At 37.5% G+C, this 24,352-nt stretch overlaps 1 protein-coding gene across 1 annotated transcript in view; it reads left to right on the top strand.

The window, feature by feature from the left end:
* The window catches only part of LOC149262457 (uncharacterized), a 233,857-nt gene extending 210,144 nt beyond the window's left edge, over positions 1–23,713 (top strand). Inside the window, exons 14-15 of the mRNA XM_089424677.1 lie at positions 22,700–22,815; positions 23,199–23,713. Coding sequence (XP_089280803.1) covers positions 22,700–22,815; positions 23,199–23,287 — 205 coding nt within the window. The 3' untranslated portion in view covers positions 23,288–23,713. The remainder of the gene's footprint in view (positions 1–22,699; positions 22,816–23,198) is intronic.
* Positions 23,714–24,352: the final 639 nt, after the last annotated feature.

Genomic DNA, 24,352 nt, shown 5'->3' with positions numbered 1-24,352 from the left:
GCAATCCTTGAAGACTAGGTTGAGTAGTATTGATCCATCACTTATGATGGTTGATGAGTCTTTTGATGAGATGGCAAGAATATAACCAACCAAGAATGATTTGGTTAACCAGTTCCTCATTCCAATGGTCGATTTTTGCGCTATTAGAAGAATAAAAACTGATCAAGTGGAAAACCAAGGAGATAAGCAACCAATATAATCAAAGGAAACAAATAGGAATTGTTAATTGTTTGAGTTGGTTAGGCAGAGCAACCAATGAGTTGATTGAAAATGCAATCCTTGAGGTAGCCGATGAGGGGAAGCTTGGCTGACAGTCGATATTGTTGGAAAATCAGAAAGGTAGAAGTGATTTCTTTATGTTGATAATTACTTGTGATATTCTTATATTCTTATTAACTTTCTTATGTTCTTCTTTTATCTTAGTTCATCAAGCAATTACCAAAACCATAACACGAAGATCAAAGACACCAGATGTAGGTGGACAACCAGGGAAAAACCCTTATCTAGGGGAAAACCTAGTCAACAAATCTTCCTTCAATAGTTTCATGAGATAATCCAAGACTCTTTTACCTAGACACATACTTCCTCTAATTACCAAGTCAGCCCTTCCCTTTAGCAGCAACTTCGACCAAGAACTTCGATCTTGCAACAACAAAACTTCGATCTTGAAGCAACACTTCCAACTAGAAGCAACAACAACAATTTCGTTCTTCAGGCAGCGGTAGAAACTTCGACCTCCCAGTGGTAGCCCAGTAACTTCAAACATGTGAGAGATAGATTCCCCATAAACTTCTATCTTTGCAATTCTTCTCCTTCTCCTGCAATTTTGTACTCTTCTCCTTCTTTTGCTTGTATATTGAACTTGTGATGAGATGTCCTTCAAATGAATCGAACTGCACTTTATTTATAGCCTCTTTGTGGGTCAAATTACCCTAATGTAGACCGACTTGATCAGGTGAGGGACAACTTGGTGTGGAGGTGACAAATGACTTATTTGACTCAATAAAAATTCTTTTTACATGATTCAAAAGCCAAAGAAGGGTCTCATAAAATGGAAAATGGCTCTAATGACTCAAGACAAAACCTAGAAATCTTCAATGGGGACTTTGACCTATAACATGATGACCCAAGCATGAAACCTATGCTTTAATAAGTCATAATAATAATAATAATAATTTCTTTTTCTTTCTTTTGATAAATACATTTCATTATGACTCAAATACAATTATGAAGACCGAACCTAGTTACATTCTTCAACACTCCCTCTTAACTAGGGAGGTATTCATAATTACACACACACACACAGATATATATATATATATATATATATATATATATATATACACACACACACACACAAGTACATGGAAGATCTTAAAACACATGAACCATGTACTCTTCTGCTTCTTTTGCTTGTATATTGAACTTGTGATGAGATGTCCTTTAGATGAATCTAATTGCACTTTATTTATAACCTCTTATGTGGGTCGAATTACCCTAATGTAGGCCGACTTGATCAGGTGAGTGCCAACTTGGTGTGGAGGTGAAAAATGACTTATTTGACTCAATAAAAATTATTTTTACATGATTCAAAAGCCCAAGAAGGGTCTCATAAAATGGACAATGACTCTAATGACTCAAGACAAAACCTAGAAGTCCTCAATGGGGACTTTGACCTATAACATGATGACCCAAGCATGAAACCCATGCTTTAATAAGTCATAGTAATAATAATAATAATTTCTTTTTCTTTCTTTTGATAAATACATTTCATTATGACTCAAATACAATTATGAAGACCAAACCTAATTACATTCTTCAATACTCCCTCTTAATTACTGAGATATTCATAATTACACATATATATACAAGTACATGGAAGATCTCAAAACACATGAACCACGAAGAGTTTAGGCACCATACGATTCCACGGACTGGATTCTTGACCAGGGCAATCTATCTAGGTGGGACTAAGATGGACTAAAGCTTTCAGCCATTCTAGGTACCATCAAGCTTACTTGCTAACCATCAACCCAGTGAACTAAGTGCGTAATGCAAGGTCAGAACTCTATGACCAACGCCACCCTCCCTACTTCGAGAATTAGACATGAGCACACAAGCCGACTAGATGTCCTCCTAGGCGTTATTTATTACGCACAATGCCTCAACACTCCCGATTATTTAAATCGGTAACAAATCTCTCTCGATCAAACATATCGGTAACATCAAGCATGCAAAACATGCTTCCAAAACTTCGAGAGATTTACTTGTACAATTTAATGTGGAAAAAGTCTACAAAAAATCGGGATTAAATCCTAAAATTGCGATTTTTTCAACAAAATGATTTAATCCTCTGATTTTTTGCAGACTTTTTCAGAAACAAAAAAATTGCGATTTATTTGTTATATGCCCGATTTTATCGGGAGTAGACCAAAAAAGTCGGCCATCGCTACTGAATGTGGGATATGATAGTGGTGTTTAAGGGCTATCATATAGTGATTTGATAAGCAAAATTACGGGCTATCATATAGTGATTTGATAAGCAAAATTACTATGAGTTGCCACACTGTTAGCGCTGTTATACAATGAATTTGACGAGGCAAATTTGTTGTGAGGAGGCTAAACAATAAGGGTTTTGGACAACTAGTATTCATTGTCTTGGAAGGGCCAAACCATTGTGAGTTGATGATATACTTTGATGCTGATTGTACAGTGATTTGGTGGTCAAATCCACTTGAGAAGTAGATCTGGTTAGGGCTGAGTATATTGTGTATTTTGGAGCAGCAAATACTCAGTGAGCAAAGGACCTGCCATGTGTCAAGGACAAAAAATGTAGAAAGGGTTGATCTAGATGGGCTACTTCAATAGAATTTCTATCATGCTTTGTCTTGTGAGGTCTTCTCCATATCCCTTGAATATTTACCAAGCCTTTCCTAAACAAGGAAAATATGAAAAGAAATGTTATTAGCATCTAATACAGACACATTTAGATAAGAGATGGAAACCAAATATAAAGGACAATACAAGGAGTAAGATACTTATCTTTGGTAAAATGGTGAGGGCTCCCTCTTAATCCAATCTAGAGGGATATCTATAACTTTATCAAAACAATTCAAAACATGTTCTTCAAAACATGTTAAACCTACAAGTACTAGAAATCAAAGCATAATTCAGAATTTAGAGTAGAGGATTAAGAGAGAGAGAGAGAGAGAGGACTTAGTAGTGTCAGTCCTTTATTTGCGATTCTTCAGTCTTGCTCTTCTTTGGAAACATTTGCTTGATCCCTGTTTCTCTTTTTATTCCTAGGATTATCAGGACAATCACTTCTATAGTGACCCTTCTCGTGACAATTGTAGTTTTCAATCTTGGATAGCTCTATCTTCTTTCTTGGCCCTTTAGACTTCTTGAAGGTTCCTTTATTCTTGTGATGTGTGGAATAGGCATTTGAAATTTTCTCCTCATCATTCTCTTTGTTGCTTACTAAAGAAATTATGATTTCTTTGTGACTACATGCATTCCATAATTGTTCGAATGTAGGAGTGTCCTTCCAACTATTGATCCTTGATGCAAAGGCACTCCAAGATGTTGGTAATCCTAGAAGTGCAGTGATTACAAACTCTTTTTCAAGTACTATCTCATCTATTGCCTAGAGATAATCTTTGATTCTAGCTATCCTTACAAATAAGGATGCCACAATGTCATCTTTTGTCATCTTCATTGTCCTTAGTTCATTCTTAAGACTTGCAATTTGACCAAGATTCTTGATTGTGAACAATTTGGATAAGGCCTCATACATCTCTTGAGCGGAATCTATGTTGGATATATATGGGATGAGGTTATCCTTTATTCCATCCACCATTAGGGTCATGGCCAATATCTCTGTTTCTCTGAACTTTGCCTTTTCTGCATCACTTGATTCATTTGTGGGCTTCTTTACTTTTCCTTTGACTAGATCCAAGACTTTATTCTTCTCGAGGATGAGATCTATCCTCTTTTTCCATGCCCTGTAGTTGGAGGCTCCTTCTAGTTTGTTTTCTCCCTTCAATGAGCTAGACATGACTCTTGAAGATAGTAGGCTTGTGTCCTTATATGATCTTGATGATCCTTATTCAACTTCTTAAAACTTTTTATTCTCTTTTTAATATATCTTTAGGCTCCTTTTTCCTTCTTCTTCACCTTAGCTCTGATACCATGTCGGAAAATCAGAAAGGCAAAATGATTTTCTTTATGTTGATAATTACTTATGATATTCTTATGTTCTTATTAACTTTCGTCTATTCTTCTTTTATCTTAGTTCATCAAGCAATTACCAAAACCATAACACGAAGATCAAAGACACCAGATGTACACAGGGAGCCAGGGAAAAACCCTTATCTAGGTGAAAATATAGTCAACGACTCTTCCTTCAATAGTTTCACGAGATAATCCAAGGCTCTTTTACCTAGACACAAACTTCCTCCAATCACCAAGTCATCGCTTCCCTTCAGCAACGATTTCGACTAAAAACTTTGATCTTGCAGCAGCAGAACTTTGATCTTGAAGCAACACTTTGACCTAGAAGCAGCGACAATAATTTCGTTCTTGAGGTAGTAGCAAAAACTTCAACCTCCCAGCAATAGCCCAGTATCCTCAGATGTGTGAGAGATAGATTCCCTAGAAACTTCGATCTTGCAATTCTTCTCCTTCTCCTGCAATTTCGTACTCTTCTACTTCTTCTGCTTGTATATAAAACTTGTGATGAGGTGTCCTTCAAATGAATCGAATTGCAGTTTATTTATAGCCTCTTCTGTGGGTTGAATTACCCTAATGTAGGCCGACTTGATCAGGTGTGGGCTGACTTGGTGTGGAGGTGACAAGTGACTTATTTGACTCAATAAAAATTCTTTTTACATGATTCAAAAGCCCAAGAAGGGTCTCATAAAATGGACAATGACTCTAATGACTGGAGACAAAACCTAGAAGTCCTCAATGGGGACTTTGACCTATAACATGATGACCTAAGCATGAAACACATGCTTTAATAAGTCATAATAATAATAATAAATTCTTTTTCTTTCTTTTTATAAATACATTTCATTATGACTGAAAGACAATTATGAAGCCCGAACCTAGTTACATTCTTCAACAAATATAACTTTAGTAAAACACTTTGTTGATGAGTAATGTAGAGCGCTTCAAAATAGTTCAGAGAGCACTGGTCTCATGCTCATCAAATTTTTGTGTGAGTTGCAAGCATGGAAACAATGGAACAATATGATTTACTATTATTTGATTGAGGATTCACATGGAATGAGAGAAGTGTAAAGAGAGAAGAGCTTACTGAGATGAACTAATGGCTCATATGCTTTAGTTTGCATGGGGCACATATGCCTTTCCAAGAGAAACTCATGTATTTTCTTTGGACATAAGTAAAAGGCATGGTAAAATTTTCAATAAACATGGAGAAATGTGGGATAATTTGCAAAGGACAAGTGGCAAGGAATATTATGCCCCATGGGCCTCCTTTATTCTTCCCCTCTTGTGGGCTCATAGTACCCTAGTTTCTCCTTAACAACCTTTTCATGGATTTGATATTATTATGTTTCCCATTTATACATGCTTTCATGTAACTTAAGCAGAGTAATATTTGCATATGCTTACTAGAAGATATAAAGGAAGAACTTGACCAAGTCCACAATTTGTATTTATGATTATTTGCTAGTCTGGCCTTTGCCTTGGGCTTTGTACTAGGAATATTTACAAAGAATTTTTACATATTTACTTCACAAGGTCATTGTAACTCAACCACATGGCTTAAAACCCATCAAAGAAAGTCCATCATTACAAAATGTTCATTATTCAATTTGATATAATCTAGGGAATCAAGGTATTACACATCCCCTCAATGTTATTCTACTCGTTGAGAGCTTTCAAGCAGTGTAAAGATCACTTCAATTGAAGTTCATACAGAATTGTTGATTTGTGGTAGCATCAGATGTGCTCTAACCATGAAAATTGGTGGAGAGGCTAAGGCACATGAGATCTCCAAGACCCAGAAATCGTTTGGGGAAATTCCACCTGGATGGAGAGATATTAAAATAATTAATATTTTTAACGAGACCCTAAGTCTAAACTTAGAAAAAAATAAAATATTAATGTGTATTGATATAAGATGAGTGAGAAAGTTCTAAATGATGAGGATCAAGCCAAATCTAATCTTAGTCGTTGAATCGTCAACAGGGAAAGTATAAGAGGAGGCTTGAGGGTCAGTTGGAGATACACCAAGTTGATCAAGAATTCGATTTTCTGGGGTAGGGTTTGCTGAGAGAATTGAGTTAGTGATCTGTTGCAGCGAGGGGTAGTTCGGCAGAAGGCCGAGAATACATATCAGAGAGGTAGGGAAAGTGCCAGAAAGACAGCGCAGAGCCTTGGAAGGCTGACACAAAGGTAGCCATGACTGATGCAGAGGTTGAGGAGGCGAGCGCAGGTGACGTAGAGGGCCAAGACGCTGACGCAGAAGCAGCAGAGGTTAGCAGAGTTGACACTGGGCTGAAGAGGTAGCGTTGAGGAACTTTCATGGGGCAGACTGGGAGCTGAGAAGCGGACACAAAGCAGAAGAGGGCGATGCAGTCCCTGGAGGGTGACGCAGTTCCAAAGAGAAGCTTGGAGTAGCTTTTGCTGTCTAGCTAAGGAACTATCGAAGTTGCTGTGGGATCAATCATCCAGTTGCTAATAAGTTGGAATATTTGTCTCCGAGGAGAGGTACTTTTGCCAAGGAAATTATTTGAAGGGTGAGCCATTTCTGACACCAGATAAAAAACCAGATAATGTAGTAGGGATTTATGATGTGTCAGACTTAAAAACTTCAACATGGTATCAGAGCATCGCAGATCACAGGAGGACTAAAGGCACCCACAGAAATCTGAAATTTGCAGCAGTAGTAGCTATTCCGAGAGACAACGTTGTTCCAGAGTAGAAGCAGCAAGAGAAGACGTGATGTAGAGCATGAGTCATCATTTTGAGTCAGGAGGAGGGCTAGTGCAGAGGCACGGAGGGGCAGATCAAACCTACGCAATGCCCGGTCATCTTTCTTAGCCAGGAAGGATCGATGTTGTGGCCAAGAGGAGCAGATTCAACCTTTGCCGGGATTGCGCAGAGCTAGAAGGGCTCAGTTTCTTCAGTTGTTGGGGCTTGGGGAGCTGTGGGTAGATTGTGATTTGAGGAGATGGTGGGACGCTGATTCTGTTGAAGCAGAACAATGTCTAAGGAGGTGGGACCAAGGTAGAGGGAGCCACTACCTCGACGGTTTTCTAACCAAGGAATCCAGATCCGAGTTGCAATTGCAAGGAGGATTGGAGAGGAGCGGTTCGATAGTTGGCCAAAGGATTTCTAAAAGGGAAATCAGGACTTAGAGAGAGATTCCCAGGAGGGGAGTCGAGACTCAGAGGGAGTCCAGTAGAGGAGCTGAAATGGTAGTGAATGGACTAAGGGATCAAGACAAGTTGGATAGAGCTTCCAACTTTGTCATCTGGAAGGCCAGGATCCTGGTAGTCTTGGATTGGCATCGTATCAAAGACTTTGCCTTGAGAACTGTGGCTATCCCAGTTGACTCAATTGAGAATGTGAAGTATGAGGATGCAATGGCGAGGGCGAAGTGCATGATCCTACACGGTGGTAGTCTTGGATTGGCATCGTATCAAAGACTTTGCCTTGAGAACTGTGGCTATCCCAGTTGACTCAATTGAGAATGCGAAGTATGAGGATGCAATGGCAAGGGCGAAGTGCATGATCCTACACGGGGTCAAAGATCATGTCATGCCACATATTGTTGAGAAGAACACAACAAAGGAGATGTGGGACACCCTGACCACCTTATACCAGGGCTCTTCTGTGCAAAGGAAGATTCTATTGGAGAATCAACTGCGGTCATATCAGATGCAGAAGGAAGAGCAGATAGATCCATTCCCTTCTCAGTTTGCAAGAGATTCACGACCAGCTTACTTTCGTGGGGTCTACACTGGATCCAAAATTTATGGTCAGGATTGCCTTGAATGCAGTCTCCGAGGAGTGGGAGACATTTGTCCAAAGTATTTTGGGTAGGGCTACTCTTCCCGTTTGGGAGGAGTTGTGGGCAACTCTTTGCTAGGAAGAGATCAGGAGGATGACCAAGGCAGGCAGTAGTGGCAAGGGAGGTTGAATCAAGAAAGAGGAGGAGGACGATGTGGTTCTAGCATTTGCGAGACAACAAGGGAAGAGGAAGAAGAAGGACATCTCCAAGGTTAAGTGCTTTTATTGTGGGGAGCTGGGACATTATGCATCCCAATGTCCCAGGAATAAAAACAAGGGAGAGGCTTCTGATTCAAAGGCAGCTCCAGCTAAGGCGGAGAAAGAGGTCGAGACTGATGACAATTGTGCCACGAGTGCTCATGCACCTTTAGAGAAGAGGTGGGGCGATATTGAGTTATAGTCAGGAGGACTACATACTAGGGGCAGGATTCTTGAGTACCCAAACTCTTGGATCACATCCGGCTACGGGAGCCCTTAACGATAGTAGCATGATGACAAATGTCGGGTGGAGCAAAGTGTAGTGGAGCAACAAGGCAGTGCTTGGGTGCAGAATTTTGAGGTAGCGCAGTGGAGGTTGTAGCAGTGCGAGAGGCATAGAGGTGTATGCAGCAACACAGTGGCAACAAAGGGTGCACAAGATAGCAGCAAAGGCAACTTCAGCATCACGAGACTTCTAGTCTGATTGGGATGTCAGTATTTGGGAAAAGACAGTTACCTACTTCTCGGTAACTGAGTTTTAGTGCAGTAGTTAGCAATTGCAGTGTTATGGGTAGCATGGGCAACATGTTGAGAGGGAGCTGCTATATAGATGTAGTAGTGGCAGTGGCAGTGTAGAGGGAGCAACAGTGCAAGGGATGTGAGGCAGCAGGCTAAGCATCAGCACAGGTACCGATGCGAAAGATCAGTGTGATGTTTCTATAGTGAAACATTGCTAAGAGGGAGTGTTGATTTGTGGTAGCATCGGATGTGCTCTAGCCATGAAAATTGGTGAAGAGGCTAAGGCACATGAGATCTCCAAGACCCAGAAATTGTTTCGGGAAGTTCCACTAGGATGGAGAGATATTAAAATAATTAATATTTTTAATGAGACCCTAAGTCTAAACTTAGGAAAATTAAAATATTAATGTGTATTAATATAAGATGGGCGAGAAAGTTCTAAATGACGAGGATCAAGCCAAATCTAATCTTAGTTGTTGATTAGGGACTTAATCTCGACCGTTGAACCGTCAATAGGAAAAGTATAAGAGGAGGCTTGAGGGTCAGTTGGAGAGACACCAAGTTGATCAAGAATTCGATTTTCTGGGGTAGGCTTTGCTCAGAGAATCGAGTTAGTGCTCTGTTGCAGCGAGGGGCAGTTCGGTAGAAGGCCGAGAATACATATCAGAGAGGCAGAGAAAGTGCCAAAAAGACAGTGCAGAGCCTTGGAAGGCTGAGGAGGCTAGCGTAGGTGACACAAAGGGCCAAGAGGCTGACGCAGAAGCAACAGAGGCTAGCAGAGCTGACGCTGGGTTGAAGAGGCAACAGTGAGGAACTTTCGTGGGGTAGACTGGGAGCTAAGAGGTAGATGCAGAGCAGAAGATGGTCACGCAGTTATAGAGAAGCTTGGAACAACTTTCGCTGTCCAGCTAAGGAACTGTCGAAGTTGCTCTGGGATCAATCATCTGGTTGCTGATAAGCTAGAATATTTGTCTCCGAGGAGAGGTGCTTTTGCCAAGGAAATTCTTTGAAGGTTGAGCCATTTCTGGCACCCTAGTTGTATTCATAAAACTGCATAATAATAAAACCCTCATATCTGTTACATCGATTTCACTGCATTGGGTTTTTTCCGGGGACGCTTGTCCAAAAATAACGGTGCCCCTTGTGTTATTGTCTTAGTTTATTTCTGTATTTATATTTATAAATAACTTGTTAAACAAAAGAACAAGTAGGAGATAATAAAACAGATAATGCAGTAGGGATTTCTGATGTGTTAGACTTAGGAATTTTAACATTATGCATCCAACAAGTTGACTTATGATTTAACCATTGCAGTGCTTATTGATTGCCACATTAGTTCCCATTACGAAAATGTGTGGATCTAGTCATGTGTGAACTTCAGGAAGATTCTAATGAGTCCAAACCCCTAACCCTATTAAGCAGTTGGGGTATGCAAATCCTTAATCATGTTGTAATGATTTTCCATTGCATATATGAGTAGTGCAAAGGCTAAAACAAGTGAGATATCAAAGCATATGTTGAAGTCATCCTTGTAGTATCTTATACTAGAGACAATACCTATTTTCTCCATAATGAAAACATCTTTCTTTGTATCTTACTTTATGAACATGATAAAAGAACAAGACATAATCATTATCTATTATAGGAGTTTTTCCGTCTTGGTTCCTCTAGGCAATATCTTGATGTTAATGGTGTGATATTTTTACTACTATAGTTTTTGTCTTATTTGCTTAGTTATTTTCTATATTAAAATTAGTGTGCTTGTAATATTATAACATGATCATAAGTAATTGGTTCTTTTGGAATATAAGCTCATTCTATTTGCAATAACATTCAAGGTAGTTTATAGATCATATTGGTATTAGAGTAGTTTTTCTTTGAGTCGTCTTTGAAATAGGTTTAGACTCTAGTATATGCTCTTTAAGAAAATAGTGCAGCTAGTGAACCACACCTCATGGATCTAGAGATCGACACAAGGAATGAGATACAATAGCTTTGAATTGTAGACATGACAAGTTGTCATGGTTATATTCTAGAAGATGAATCGGAGGATTTTTTTACAAGACTAGAAGTACAAGTCATTGACATATCGAAAAGAATGGAATTATTAATTCTGCCAAGGAAACTCTCTGAAGGGTAAGCCATTTCTGGCACCCTAGTTATATTCAGAACACTGCATAATAATAAAACCCTCATATTTACTACACAAGTTTTCCTGCATTGGGTTTTTTCGGGGACGATTGTCTAAAAATAACGGTGTCCCTTGTGTGATTGAGTTATTTCAGTTGTTGATATGTATATGAGTTAAGGCTACATTTGTGTTTATTTCGGTATTTATATTTATAAATAACTTGTTAACGGAAAGAACAAGTAGGAGATAATAAACCAGATAATGCAGTAGGGATTTCTGATGTGTCAGACTTAGAAATTTTGACATTATGCATCCAACAAGTTGACGTATGATTTTACCATTGCGGTGCTTATTGATTGTGACATTAGTTCCCATTATGAAAATGTGTGGATCTAGTCATGTGTGAACTTCAGGAAGATTCTAATGAGTCCAAACCCCTAACCCTATTAAGGAGTTGGGGTATGCAAATCCTTAATCATGTTGTAATGATTTTCCATTGCATATATGAGTAGTGCAAAGGCTCAAACAAGTGAGGTATCAAAGCACATGTTGAAGTCATCCCTGTAGTATCCTATACTAGAGACAATATCTATTTTCTCCATAATGAAAAGATCTTTCTTTGTATCTTACTTTATGAACATGATAAAAGAACAAGGCATAATCATTATTTATTGTTGGAGTTTTTCCCTCTTGGTTCCTCCTGGCAATATCTTGATGTTAATGGTGTGATATTTTTACTACTATAGTTTTTCTCTTATTTGCTTAGTTATTTTCTATATTAAAATTAGTGTGCTTGTAATATTATAACATGATCATAAGTAATTGGTGCTTTTGGAATATAAGCTCATTGTATTTGCAATAACATTTTAAGATATATTGAGATGAACTTTCTGTTCAAATATTCAAGGTAGTTTATAGATCATATTGGTATTAGAGTAATTTTTCTTTGTGTCATCTTTGAAATAGTTTTAGACTTTAGTATATGCTCCTTAATAAAATAGTGCAGCTAGTGAACCACACCTCATGGATCTAGAGATCGACACAAGGAATGAGATAGAATAGCTTCGAATTGTAGACATGAAAAATTGTCGTGGTTATATTCTAGAAGATGAAGAGGAGGAATTTTTTTGCAAGACTAGAAGTACAAGTCATTGACATATCTAAAAGAATGGAATTATTAATGTTAACTCTAGAGGGCATGCTTGAACCCTTTGAGGAGTGGGTAATTCTAATTGGGATTTTTCTTTCACGAGAAACATTTGGATATAGAGAAGACTTAGAGAGAGAATGTAAGCTTTCGTGGCACATCTTCCTAACCTTTGCTTGAAGTGTAAAGTGAAAGTGGATATCAAGCCTTCTGAAGGTGAGCTCATTTGTTAACTTGAATTTGTTCATAACAACAACTAGATTTCTAGTTCAACATTTATGTAGTAGAATTGTAAAAGATATAAGTTTCCCAACTAAAGTTACAAGGCCATAGTCAAACTTGGTTGGAAAGCTATACAAGACACTTAGGCTGTAGGGTAATCCACTAGTGAGTAAATGGGAAGTTCTCAAGTAATTTTAGGTCCTAGCTTTACCCTATTAAGTATGAAATTATGAATAGGACCAAAAGCATTTGTCGACACTACCAGTGGCAAGGACAATGGAAAGAAGTATAAGAGTACACTAACAAGTTTATAAAATAAGCGATTGAGTTGAGAATATCTCCCGAAAACCTAGATGTACACATCAAGTATTTGGGTGGCTTACATAGTCGTCTAAAGAAGCAAGTGATACTCTTTAAGACTAAATCCATAGATAAAGCCCATGTGCAAGCACAATACTTGGAAATGGACAAGAAGAAGGGACAATCAAATGCGTCAAAGCAACCATACCAACTTGGCACTTCCAAGGAGAGAGAACAAGTGGAAAGGGAAAGAGAAGAAATCTTTTGCAAATGTGCAATAATCTAGTAATCGTAACAACCACTTTAACCTCTTTAACATAGATGGTCACACCAAAGAAAAACGATGGAAGCTAGATCATGAGTTGAATCCAAAGAAATCATTAAAGGGATGAGCCCAAGAAGAAGTATGTTCTAGTCATGAATTCATCAAACCAAATAGAGAAAAGCTTAGATGTACATAGAAAGATTGTCTTTACTACAAAGTATAGGAAGGTGTAACAGGAGAAACTTCCATTAAAGCAACACGAAGCAGATGGCAAAAGTATTTCATGTCAAGGTATATGTCAAGAAGACCAAGGTAGATTCTCTTTGACTTCAATTTACAAACGAACCTGACAATAGAAGATTTGGTAAGCAAACTTGGATTGAAAATACATGATCACCCTTAGAAATACCCAATGGGATGGGTAAATAAGGATGTAGAGTTTAAAGTTACTTAAGTAGTATGAGGTTTGATTTTTTTTCTATTGGTGTAAATAACATGGATAAAGTTGAGATAGATGTGGTTGAATTCTATGTTTGTTGTAGTGTTTGGAATTGTCTATGTGTATGTGAAGGGTGTTATCTTAATAACGAGAGCAATATGGTACTACTTGGTTAAGGATGAAAAATCCGTCATAATCAATGTGATAAAGGTAAATCCAAGATGTCTATAGTAAGTACCAATAAGGAGATGAATTGGTAGAAGTGAAAGCACTTGTAGTTGAATGTATAAATGAGCAGAGGCTTGAGTTTGAGAAATTTCTATGGGTCTACAAATAGTATTCCAAGATCGTAAAAGGATACCACCTAAGAGGGAATTGGAGGACAAACTACAATTATTTCCTATCTCTTCATTGCAAAACATACTATTATATAGATAGTACGTACTAGAAGTTGATGAAGCGAAGAATTTGTTTCCAACACTATTGGAACAATTTACTATTAGTGCAAGTACTTCACCTTATGGGTTAGCCATCATCATTGTACTCAATAAGGATGAAACTTGGAGAATTTGTGTTGACTATATAACTCTTAAGAAGATCCCTCTTAGAACCCATACTCATCTTCCAAGATCCCAATACAATGATGTGATTTTTAAACCTTTACAATAAGCAATGCACACTTATTCTTTATAATATAGAAAAGTAAACAATGGCAATCACACCTAAATCTTAGAGATTTACCTTGGAAACCCTTAAAGGGGAGACCGAACAAAATGTTTAAAGCCACACTTCCAATTATCATCATCACCAAATTAATCATTTACTATACAATATATAAGATCTCGTGGCATTCAAAACCCTAATCCATTAACTAAGATTATATTCCTTGATCATAATTGCATTATAATGAGACAAAATACCCTTGGCCCAAAAACACCAAAAAATAGCTATTTTTTTCAATGTTGCACAACTCGTACTTGTATAAGACTCGTCATGGCATCGACTCGTTGACTCATATAAGATTCGGGAACAACCCTTATAAGGCCCATATAAGACTCGTCAAAATACAAAAAAAAACTTAAAATGTGGTAAATTTTAAGCACAAAAAAGAAACTAATGACAATTCCAATCCTTATAAGTTATAAAAACCACAATATATGCAATAATTCATAACATCATCTCATATCTATAAAAGTACAACATAACATATTCGATTTTTGTAAGCAAAACATTTAGATACTGAATAAGAAAAGGACTCATGATTCCATAATTAAAATAAAAAATGTCAGCAAGTTCAAAATTCAAATACATGTCATAAATGATAAATGATTGTCTCATAACAATCTTGAGTCTCATCACTCATGGACGACCACGCCTAAAATAAGCCCTCGTGGAGCTAGTGGTAACATCGGAAGACTGAAGCAACTGTGAGGCAGGTGTATTTGGAGTCTCCATTTGAGATGGCAAACTAGAGAGATCCTTAGTCTCTTCATCAAGCCAACTCAAATCAGGGGCCTCCTCCTCCATAACCCTTCGTAACATTCAAATGTTGAAGGTTATTGTGAAGTATAAAGGGCAGACTGTTAGGCATATGTAGATGGTAGGTCTTATCCTGTTTCGGACATTAACTTTTATCTAATCAAAAATAAATTTTGAAATAATTGAGTAACCAATGAAGTGTAAGAGGGTAATCTTTTACTCCCATCAAAGATCTTAAATTTGAATTTTGACCATTATTCTAATAAAATTTCACTTCAATCAGATTTTTGAACCTTACTATATTTCCTCAGAGAAAAGAGTTCTTACCTAATTAAACAATTGAGTTCTTACTCAATTAAACAATTTGAAGTTTATGCTTCAAAATTAAAAAACAATTTCAATCAGCATGAAACTAAATCTCCTTTTACTATTATCCCTAAACTATAAATGCTATATACTTTTAAATAGCATTTAACATCTTATCTGTTTAATTGATAACTCACTCCACAAACTAATAACTTAGACCTAAAATTCTCACCCTTGCCCTCAAGGAAAACAATAAATTTAAAAATTCAAATGAATAAGATTGGTGCTGCCTTCTATGTGAATCCTTTCTTTAACACTTTAACAAACGCAGACAAATATATGTGGCCTGAAAAAATGTGTCACCTGAAAACCCAAGTAAAAGTATCTAGTAAACTATAGTACACTGTAGTAGGGACAACAATACTTAAATTCAAAAGGGAAGGCCGAATAGTATAATGGAAAAACAAACAAAAAGATCTATTTGGGATCGAATTTAGAATTGATTTTCTTGACTGCTCTGTGGCTAATCTGAAAAGCTTTGGTCAACACATCCTCCGGAACAGGAGGATTCGATCCAAACAAGGAGACTGAAAGCACCTGGGCTCCAGGCAGTTGGCTGTTGAATGCAGTGATGGCCATAGCGGGGGAAGGCCCAATGTTTTGCTGAAAATGCACCAAACCCCTCGGAAAAACAAACACATCTCCTTTCTCTAACTTCTCAGAGAACAAAGTATTGTTGGTACTGATGAAACCGACGATAATGGTTCCCTCTATCACATACACAATCTCCGTAGCATGGGGATGGACATGAGGAGGGTTAACGCCACCGGGAGCGAAGTCCACGCGGTTCATTGATATTCCCAGCGTGTTAACCCCCGGAAATTTTTCTACGTTCGCAGGAGTAATTCGAATTTTTGGATAGTTTAGGGGTTTTGATGCTTGGAGGGTCTTATAGGGGTCCGATGAGAGTTTAATAGGCTACCTGCGGGTTTGATGTGGGTAGCCGGGTCTTGTACAAAACCCGCAGGGTAATGGTAAAGACCGTGGGTTCTATGTGGCTCACCCGTCCTGGCTTATGACCCGTTCTTACTCACAGGTACCCGTGGGTTTCATAAGGGTGGTGCTTCACTGATTTTTTTTCTCGGGGGCTATGTCCCCAAACACCTAGATAGTGGGGACCAAACAAGCCTCCCTTTTCCTCATGTCAATGCACAATACATGGTCTAATCATACAAAGAATATAACACATAGCCAACATACGATTTTTATGTCCAATATGAACATGGAATTCTTTAACTAATTTTAAGCTATGTTGCTGGAAACTTGGCCCCCTTTGCATATCGGCTGCGATTTTGTACCGAAACTCTGAAACTTGACCGAAACACATTTCAGTTGGTTTGAAACAATGTTTTAAAACTCCGACTCCGACACTGACTCGGCCGAGGGTCGACTCCAACTCTGACTCCGACTCGGTATTGACTCGGCCGTTGTAAAAAATACATTAAATATTTTTTTTATTTATAAAAAAACATAATTTTAAAGATTTTCATTCATGTTTACAAACACACAACATTAGAATATAGATGGAAGATAAAATATGATCAAAGTAGGCTCATGAATATATCCATTATATCAAAATCGCACCCAGTGCACTGTCCAATACATAGTTCAGAGCACTATGCATGCAACTCATGTCAAAGTTCCAAACAATGTCGGTGGTGGTTTTTTTATGGATTTTATTCAAATTTCTCAACAAAGAATGGTAAGGGCATACACTATTAATAAAGATTTGGGCCTCATTCTTATTTTCCTTTTGGCATGCAATAATAAAACAATATGACAACATAGCAAGCCAAGGAGGCATATCAATGATCATGGAGTCACAATCCAATGTGCCTTCAAACCCTAAGGTGTCTTTTTCATCACTAGAAGAATCCTCTACTCTCATGGCATACCAGTCTTCCAATCCAACAATTAACTATCATGCCATCCCACTAACGATGGGCTTACACAAATATGAAAGCTCAAATCTACCAATGCAGTATTCAGCCATCATAACAAAAGTACGAAACCACATAGTAAGCAATAGAATTTGTAGTTCCGTACTGCTAAGCACACTTTTGTTTTCAATTGATGGTTATGGTTGAACCTAAACCACAAATCAATAAATATGCCGGGTTTCAGCGCTGTCTGCTCTGAGATACAATAGCAACTGATCAACGTGTTTATATAGCTTTCATATGCCAAAGAAGGATTAAGTTGATCATAAATAAGATCAACTTCATAATTCACCGAAGAATTAGCATTTTATTAAAGTGGAGATGCCAGAACTGAAGACTACAAACCAGTGGTGTGAAAATCGCGATAAAATGAAAAAATCGCGATTTTTTCCCTCTGCCGATAAAATCGCGATAATTAAACGAAAAAATCGCAACAAAAACGAAAAAAGCACGATAAAAACTTAAAAAATCGCCGGGGGTCGCGACAACATAGTTTTATAACGTTTTTTTGGGTTTTTTCATACAATTTTTTTGAAAGAAACAAATAATTTTTGAGTGGGGCAGCTTAATGATCAAGTCTAGGCCCTAGTATGGATATGCTATTCATGGTAATGTTAAATTCTTAAAGTAAAAGTGACATTCTCTTTAATCTTCATTTTCATCCTTTTACTTAAATTTTTAACATTACCATGAAATGACTCAGGATGTTTGAGAGTGGTTCCTGCCTCATTGGATTTCATATGGAGAAAGTAGAATTTTAGATTTCATTTAAAATCCAGCAGACTTATCAGTTTTTCAGGATTTCAGGATTGGGAGATTGTAATGTTTCCAGGTGACACCACCTGCCCGGGCTACCCCTGCCACCAGTAGAGGACGTGGTCTACCTCCTATAGCTCCTACTTCTAGTTCTTCAGCTTCTAGAGCACATCAGACTCCACTGCCATCTCCACCAGCACACGCACCAACATCTACATCTAGAGGGAAAGGGAAAGCTGTGGCATTTTCTCGCAAGAGGGGCAGAGGAAATCAATACGATTAGACTTTCATTTTATTGTATATGACATTATGACATGATGAGATACATTATCATATTTTTTGTTGATATTTTGAGGTTGAGTTGGGACTCGGGAGTCAGGACTTACTATTCAGGACTTGATTCAATGTTATGTGTGATTTTAGCACTAGAAATGATATTAAACATCTTATATATTAGTTTTTTTTATCATATTTATGTGTCAAAATCTATTCATTTTATGTTGTAGATGGTTTAGATATTAAAAAAATTGAAAAAAAATAATAAAAAAATGAATATTTTTGTACCAAACGATTTTTTCCCGATTTTTTTCCGATTTGTTCCCCGCGCTGATTTAATCCCGATCATGATTTTCACAACATTGCTACAAACTACAAATATGATAAACGCATTAGCTCGATGTAGCAATTAATAAATTAAAAAAAAACGCAGTTTTTTTGGTGCCTGGGCCGCGGTACATAATCTGGCCGGGTTGATACGGAGTCGGCCGAGCCGACCGGGTTAATACCGAGCCGGCCGAGTTGTTAGACAACTTGGCCGGCTCGGTATTAACCCAGCCGGCCGAACCAGTTACTTGGCAGAGTCACAAAATTGAGGCCTGGCTTAGACCAACTTGGCCAAGTTGGTTTCGAGCCGACCGTTTTTTAAAACACTGGTTTGAAATACATTTCACATTTCTGAAATGTGTTTCATACAAATTGAAATGCATTTCATCATCTATACAACGTGTTTCCAAATGAAATTTGTCTGATTTTTCCTTGATTTAATTGTCTTGACCCATATTTTTGGTTTTATTGCCTAATCTGAGGTTAATTATGAATTAATGAGAATTCTAGAAACCACCTCCAAGACTGGAAATTTTTAAAGGGTTTCACTCTTAGTTTGCACCAAGATGTTGTTAATTAATGGTAATGTTAAATTCTTTAGGTAAAAAAAATGTTACTTTTACTTAAATTTTTAACATTACCATTAATTGTTTTAGGATGTTTGAGAGTGTTTCCAACCTCATCGGTCTTCATATGGAGAAAGTGGAATTTCAGAGTTGTAGGATTATTTTCATTAGATTCTATCATGTATGAAGGTATGGAATTGGTAGTTAATCAAGAGCACCAAGCCCTTTATTTACTTCAATGTTAGTAATATTGCTTGTTGGACTCCTTTGTCACGGCCTTAGTGAAAATGTACCTTTTACTCAAACCAAAATAGTTGATCAAGCATGCTAGGCTTTTCGTAGCATATTTTAAAGTTTGGATTTGGTAGTTCCATCAAAATTGGGTGGTGTTGACTGATGTCCCTAGAGGATTGAGGTAGAGGCAAAGGGTGATATTAATGATGAGGATCTCAATATAAGTGATGATGTAACATTGCTTGTCGTTTAATGTTTTTGCTCATTTATTCATAATGATTTCTTTCCAAGTTTCAATACAATGTGATATCTGAAGTTTCCCCATTTCCAAAATTTTGGGAGGTCATGTTTCCAGTGCGTTTCCATTTCAGAAACCCATACCCATTTCCACATATCATGCTGCTTAGATATTAAGGCTTGCAAGCACTTATGCCAGATCTGGCTCTGAATTATTCTCCCTATCCACCCCTCCTATTCAACCCTTCAGGTGAGGTGGTATAGCATGGCTGGTGACAGACCTCCCATCTATAGCCAAAATTAACATTGTCAATGGTCAAAACTAACATGGTCAGCAGAACTTGATGCGACATTGCTCTCTCTCATTTGGATGAAATCACACTGGCGAACTCACTAGCCTGTGGCTCCAGATTCATTTGATCAAATATTAAAGGAGGATCCATGGAGGGAATACCTCCATCACAAGTCATAGGAGGCTCTGGAAAGCCTCAAACGACAATTGATAATATAAGAGGTGCGACATGAGATCCTAATCACAATATTCTCCTCATAGTCTCCTTTTAAGGACTATAAACAGGAGGCTGACCCATAAAATACAAAAGAAATGCATCCCTTATGAGGTTAGGTACTAAGATAACAGTTAATCACCAGTGCTAAGGCACCACTGTGATTGACAAATAAAATAATCATGTAAAACTTTAAATTATTGTCACAGGAATTGCGAGTTTGACTTGGGTTGGCCTGGAAAAGAATATTTCCTACGAGGCCTGAGTCAAACTTGTGGTTGACCAAGCTTAGTCATTGTGAGTTTGACAAGTGATCAGCTGAGAGTCAATCTCTGCTCGCCATTTTTATTTCTCTATTTTTTCCAATATTTTTCCTGATTTTTTTCTATGTTTTCGCTGGTTTATTCTGGATCCGAGCTTTGGTAATTCTTTATATTTTTGTACTTGCCGAGTTTTCCCTGTGTTTTGACCAAGAATTTCCCAATCTGAGTCAAACTGTTGGCAATTCTGCCTCACTGGTTCTTTTCAATTCCAAGTCTGGTAACTTTGACTTCAATACAAGATAGTATTACTTTTTTGCCCAAAGGTATCCTCCCAGGAGAAATGGTCTAATTTCACCAATAACATCTGTTTGTTTCTTTACAGTAGACATGCTATATCCTGGAATATCCAAATTTATGAATAGAGGAATTTGGGTTCAAAAGACATTGCTAGAGTTGTGGAGGGTATGGATCAAATTGCGAGAGAAAAGTGCACTTGAAGAGTCTGGAAATGTATCTCAATTATGTGGTGTAGTTATTAATACGGCCTGGAAAGATGTCAGCCTTTCTTGTCCTGCTTTCCTGAGTTGGTTTACCCTTCTGTCCAGCGGAGATCTTTTGTAGGTAGTTCAGCCTGTTCCTATGCAGCAGGCTATGCTTAAGGGTTAGGTTGGCCATTCCTATTGTGAAGAATGGGGCATTTTATGTGTCCTTTTGTGATTTATGAGGTGTTAAGCTGTCTTATATTTTCAGAAGATGGGAGAGTTTTGGTCATATCTAAATGACTTATTTACTGGTACCTTATAATGTCAATTGGTCTCTTGGGTAAAGGTAATGGCGTTGAGAAATCCTTAGGGCAGCATGGTTAGGATTTTATTAGTTTGATTTCTCTATCTTTGACACTTTCTTGTGATGTTTCTTATCAATTCTCCTTTGTAGTTATTATATTCTTATCATCAAGACAAATGCTAAACAATGAAGATCACAAACACAACAAGGTACACAAGATGTAGGCACTCAGCCAGGTCAAAACCCCTCTTCTAGGGGAAAACCCAGAAATTCTTCTTCTCTTCTTTTAGAATCAGATCAAATGAGACAAATTAGACCTTTTGACCAAGACATAAAGTTCCTGCATCCACCAAGTCAGCCCTTAACACAAATTTCTTCACATCAAGTCATCTTGCATCTTGGCTTCTTCCCTGCAACTTCTGCAATTGACCTGCACCTTTGGCCCCTGCAATTTAGCCTTAAATCCCTCGCACATGTGACAGAAACTTTGGTCCTTGTCTCCTATTACTTTGCTTGACGTGTCTCCTTGTTTCCTAGTTTTCATATCTTTTTCTTGATACTTCCAATTGCATATCAATGCTTGATTGATTGTGACAATAGGTCGAATACTCATGTTATTTATAGTCTCTACAAGCTGATTGAATCCCTTCATGAGGCCGACTTGTTCTCTCTTGGGGCTGACTTGGTGGAGGAGGCATTAATGACATTTCTGACTCTATAATAAATTTCTTTCTTGATATACAAACCCCAAGAAGGGTCTATTACATAATGAAAAAGACAAAAGCTCTTGGCACAAAGCCTAGAAGCACTCAATGGGTGCTTTTGACCTAGAAACAACATAAATTAGCATGAAACCCATGCTCATAAATAATTTTTCTTTACAAATATTTTTTTTCATGACTCATATACAATTATGAAGATCGATACTAGTTACATTTCTCAACAAATGGTACCCCTCCATGAAGTCTTGGTAAAGTTATGCAGAGCACTTGTATTGTATGTCAATATCAGTGGATGTAAGTTCAAGTACAGAGAACACGAGGGCCAAATGAATCCAGCTCTATGTTTTCCTAAAATGGGTTACAATATTAATTATTAGATTTCAAAAACTTCCATCCACAAAGATGTGTCAGTTGTGTAATTTGAACCTTCCGCAACTGATGCAGGTAATGGGCTGAATCAAGCAAGTGTGGATCTTAAAGTTCTTAAGCGACTGCACAAAATTGGCTGATCCTGACATTAGTAACCATTATCCAGATGATACTGGAAGTTGAAGGATTCTAATAGAACTGAACTCAATGGAGCACCACAAATAAGTTAATCTAAATTACCATGGCAACAATAGTTGATCTAAAGACTAAAATATATTTCATCATAGAATCAGGATATCCAGTTGTTTGAATAGTAAAATTATATAATGTCATTCTACTTTAATGATGCTTTGAGCTAACTGTGTAGTTTTTGTAGTTACGAAGTTGAAACAATTCTGTTTGAAATTCTATTTTTTCCCATTGTTCAAGTGTTCTATGACAGCAAGGTGCACCACTTTCGTTTTGGGAGATGCTGCCTATTGGAATTTTTAAAGTCTTCTCTCCATTTTCTTAATGAAAAGTTCATTTCTAGGGTACATATTTCTAGGGATATATGTGTGTGCAATTTTGATTGACAAGAAAGCTGATGAGTACGTTTTTGGCAGAGATTATGATGGAAAGGTAACTCCAGAGGAGGTAGCTGCAGCGGCTTTGTATCTCAAGGACACCTTAGGTCACGAACCAGTGCAGGATTTGGTCAGAAATTTGGCAAAGGATAAAGGTATATTTCTAGTTAAAACCAAACCTAAAAGCTGTGCTATTTACAAAGATGGTTAGAGACGAAAGTTAAAGACATCCTTCATCCCTCATCCTCATTGATCATTGATGTGATCTAGTAAAGAACAGTTTTCCTGCTTTCTACATATCCGTCTTGTCCATTTTTGTGGCATATGCATCCTTTAGATTCATGCAATCTGGATATATTGTGCATATTCATGTTCCACATTTCTCCATCCTTTTCTTGTCGATGATGTGGATATTCTGGCATATATTGTGGACATCTTGTGGAGATTCTGCATATATATTGTGAAGAAAGTACCGTCTTTTTTGTTGAATGATGATTTACATAGAAGTATTGTTTAATGAACTTTTAAACTCTTTCAGATGGAAAAATTCTTGTGGAGGATATTGTTAAGATTGGGACTAGAAAAGATGAAGATGACATAAGTGAAGAAAAGCACAAGCAGAAATAGCTGCAACTTTATCAACGAGAAGCATCATAGTAAATGCTTCTAATTCACATATGGATTTCCCCGTTTCAACAAGGCAATTTTATTGTCATATGATACATAATGTTCTACAAGGTTTTTCATTTTTTGGGGTTGAATAAATTTTTGAGTAACATAAATATATTTTTGAACAATTTAATTCATTTGGATATCCTCCAATATTTATTGACATACTAGAGCTAAAACAAATTTCGTATACTTTCCAAGCCAGTGATGGTAGGGTTCAAAGTGAACCCCGGATTTAGTTTTAACTTTTGGTATATCATGACAACATTTTTCTCTATTATAAGCCCTATTTTTTTGGGCTATATTTTTTGTAGGCTACCTTGAAGATATAGAAAAGGGGATGCCAAGGAGCAGTTAGAGCATGAGCATCTTATTTTTGATTCACTCATTATGTAGATTTTATTGTGTCATGGTATGGTAATACCTCCGTCTGTCAATGAACTGTTTCTCGGCACTGCCCTTAAGGCACGTACTCCTGGTCACGGAGAGCTGGTCACATACAACTATTGGGTACGTACTATGGGTCACGTAGAACCTGGCACGAACACCTATCGGGCACGGGGGATGGAAACTGGTGGGCACTAACGACCTCCTGGGCACTAACAAAACTGGTAACTGAAGGTTGTAGAACACTGACCTTGTAGCACTGACTGGCAGCTTGTATAGTTCATGCACGAAGTATAGGTTCAATGGGTAGAGTTTCCATAATAGAGGTTCATGCACAAAGTAAAGTGTGTGTTGTAGCAAAGGTTTGTGCAACTCTGTGTGTTCTATATTAATGCATTTTCAAGTGATCTTTTTCTCGACATAAACGAGTTGAATTTGCATGACATGTGAAAAGGAAATTAATTGAAGGGCATGGAGATTTATCTATACTAAATAATCAGTAGTATTTATTCATAACATGGGCACATTTCTTTACATGCCAGGAAGTTTCAGGTTATATTTTGGGATTTACTAGGTTATTAGGTTGTAGAAAGCACATAAGTAAGTTTTGTTCCATCTTCACCGGGGGAATTTTTG

The sequence above is a fragment of the Pinus tabuliformis genome, chromosome 6, assembly GCF_031772625.1.
Source record: "Pinus tabuliformis cultivar Carrire ecotype Pingquan chromosome 6, CPIR1, whole genome shotgun sequence".
Taxonomy (NCBI): domain Eukaryota; kingdom Viridiplantae; phylum Streptophyta; class Pinopsida; order Pinales; family Pinaceae; genus Pinus; species Pinus tabuliformis.
Note: the sequence above shows the minus strand (reverse complement) of the source record. Positions and strands in the feature narration are given on the sequence as shown.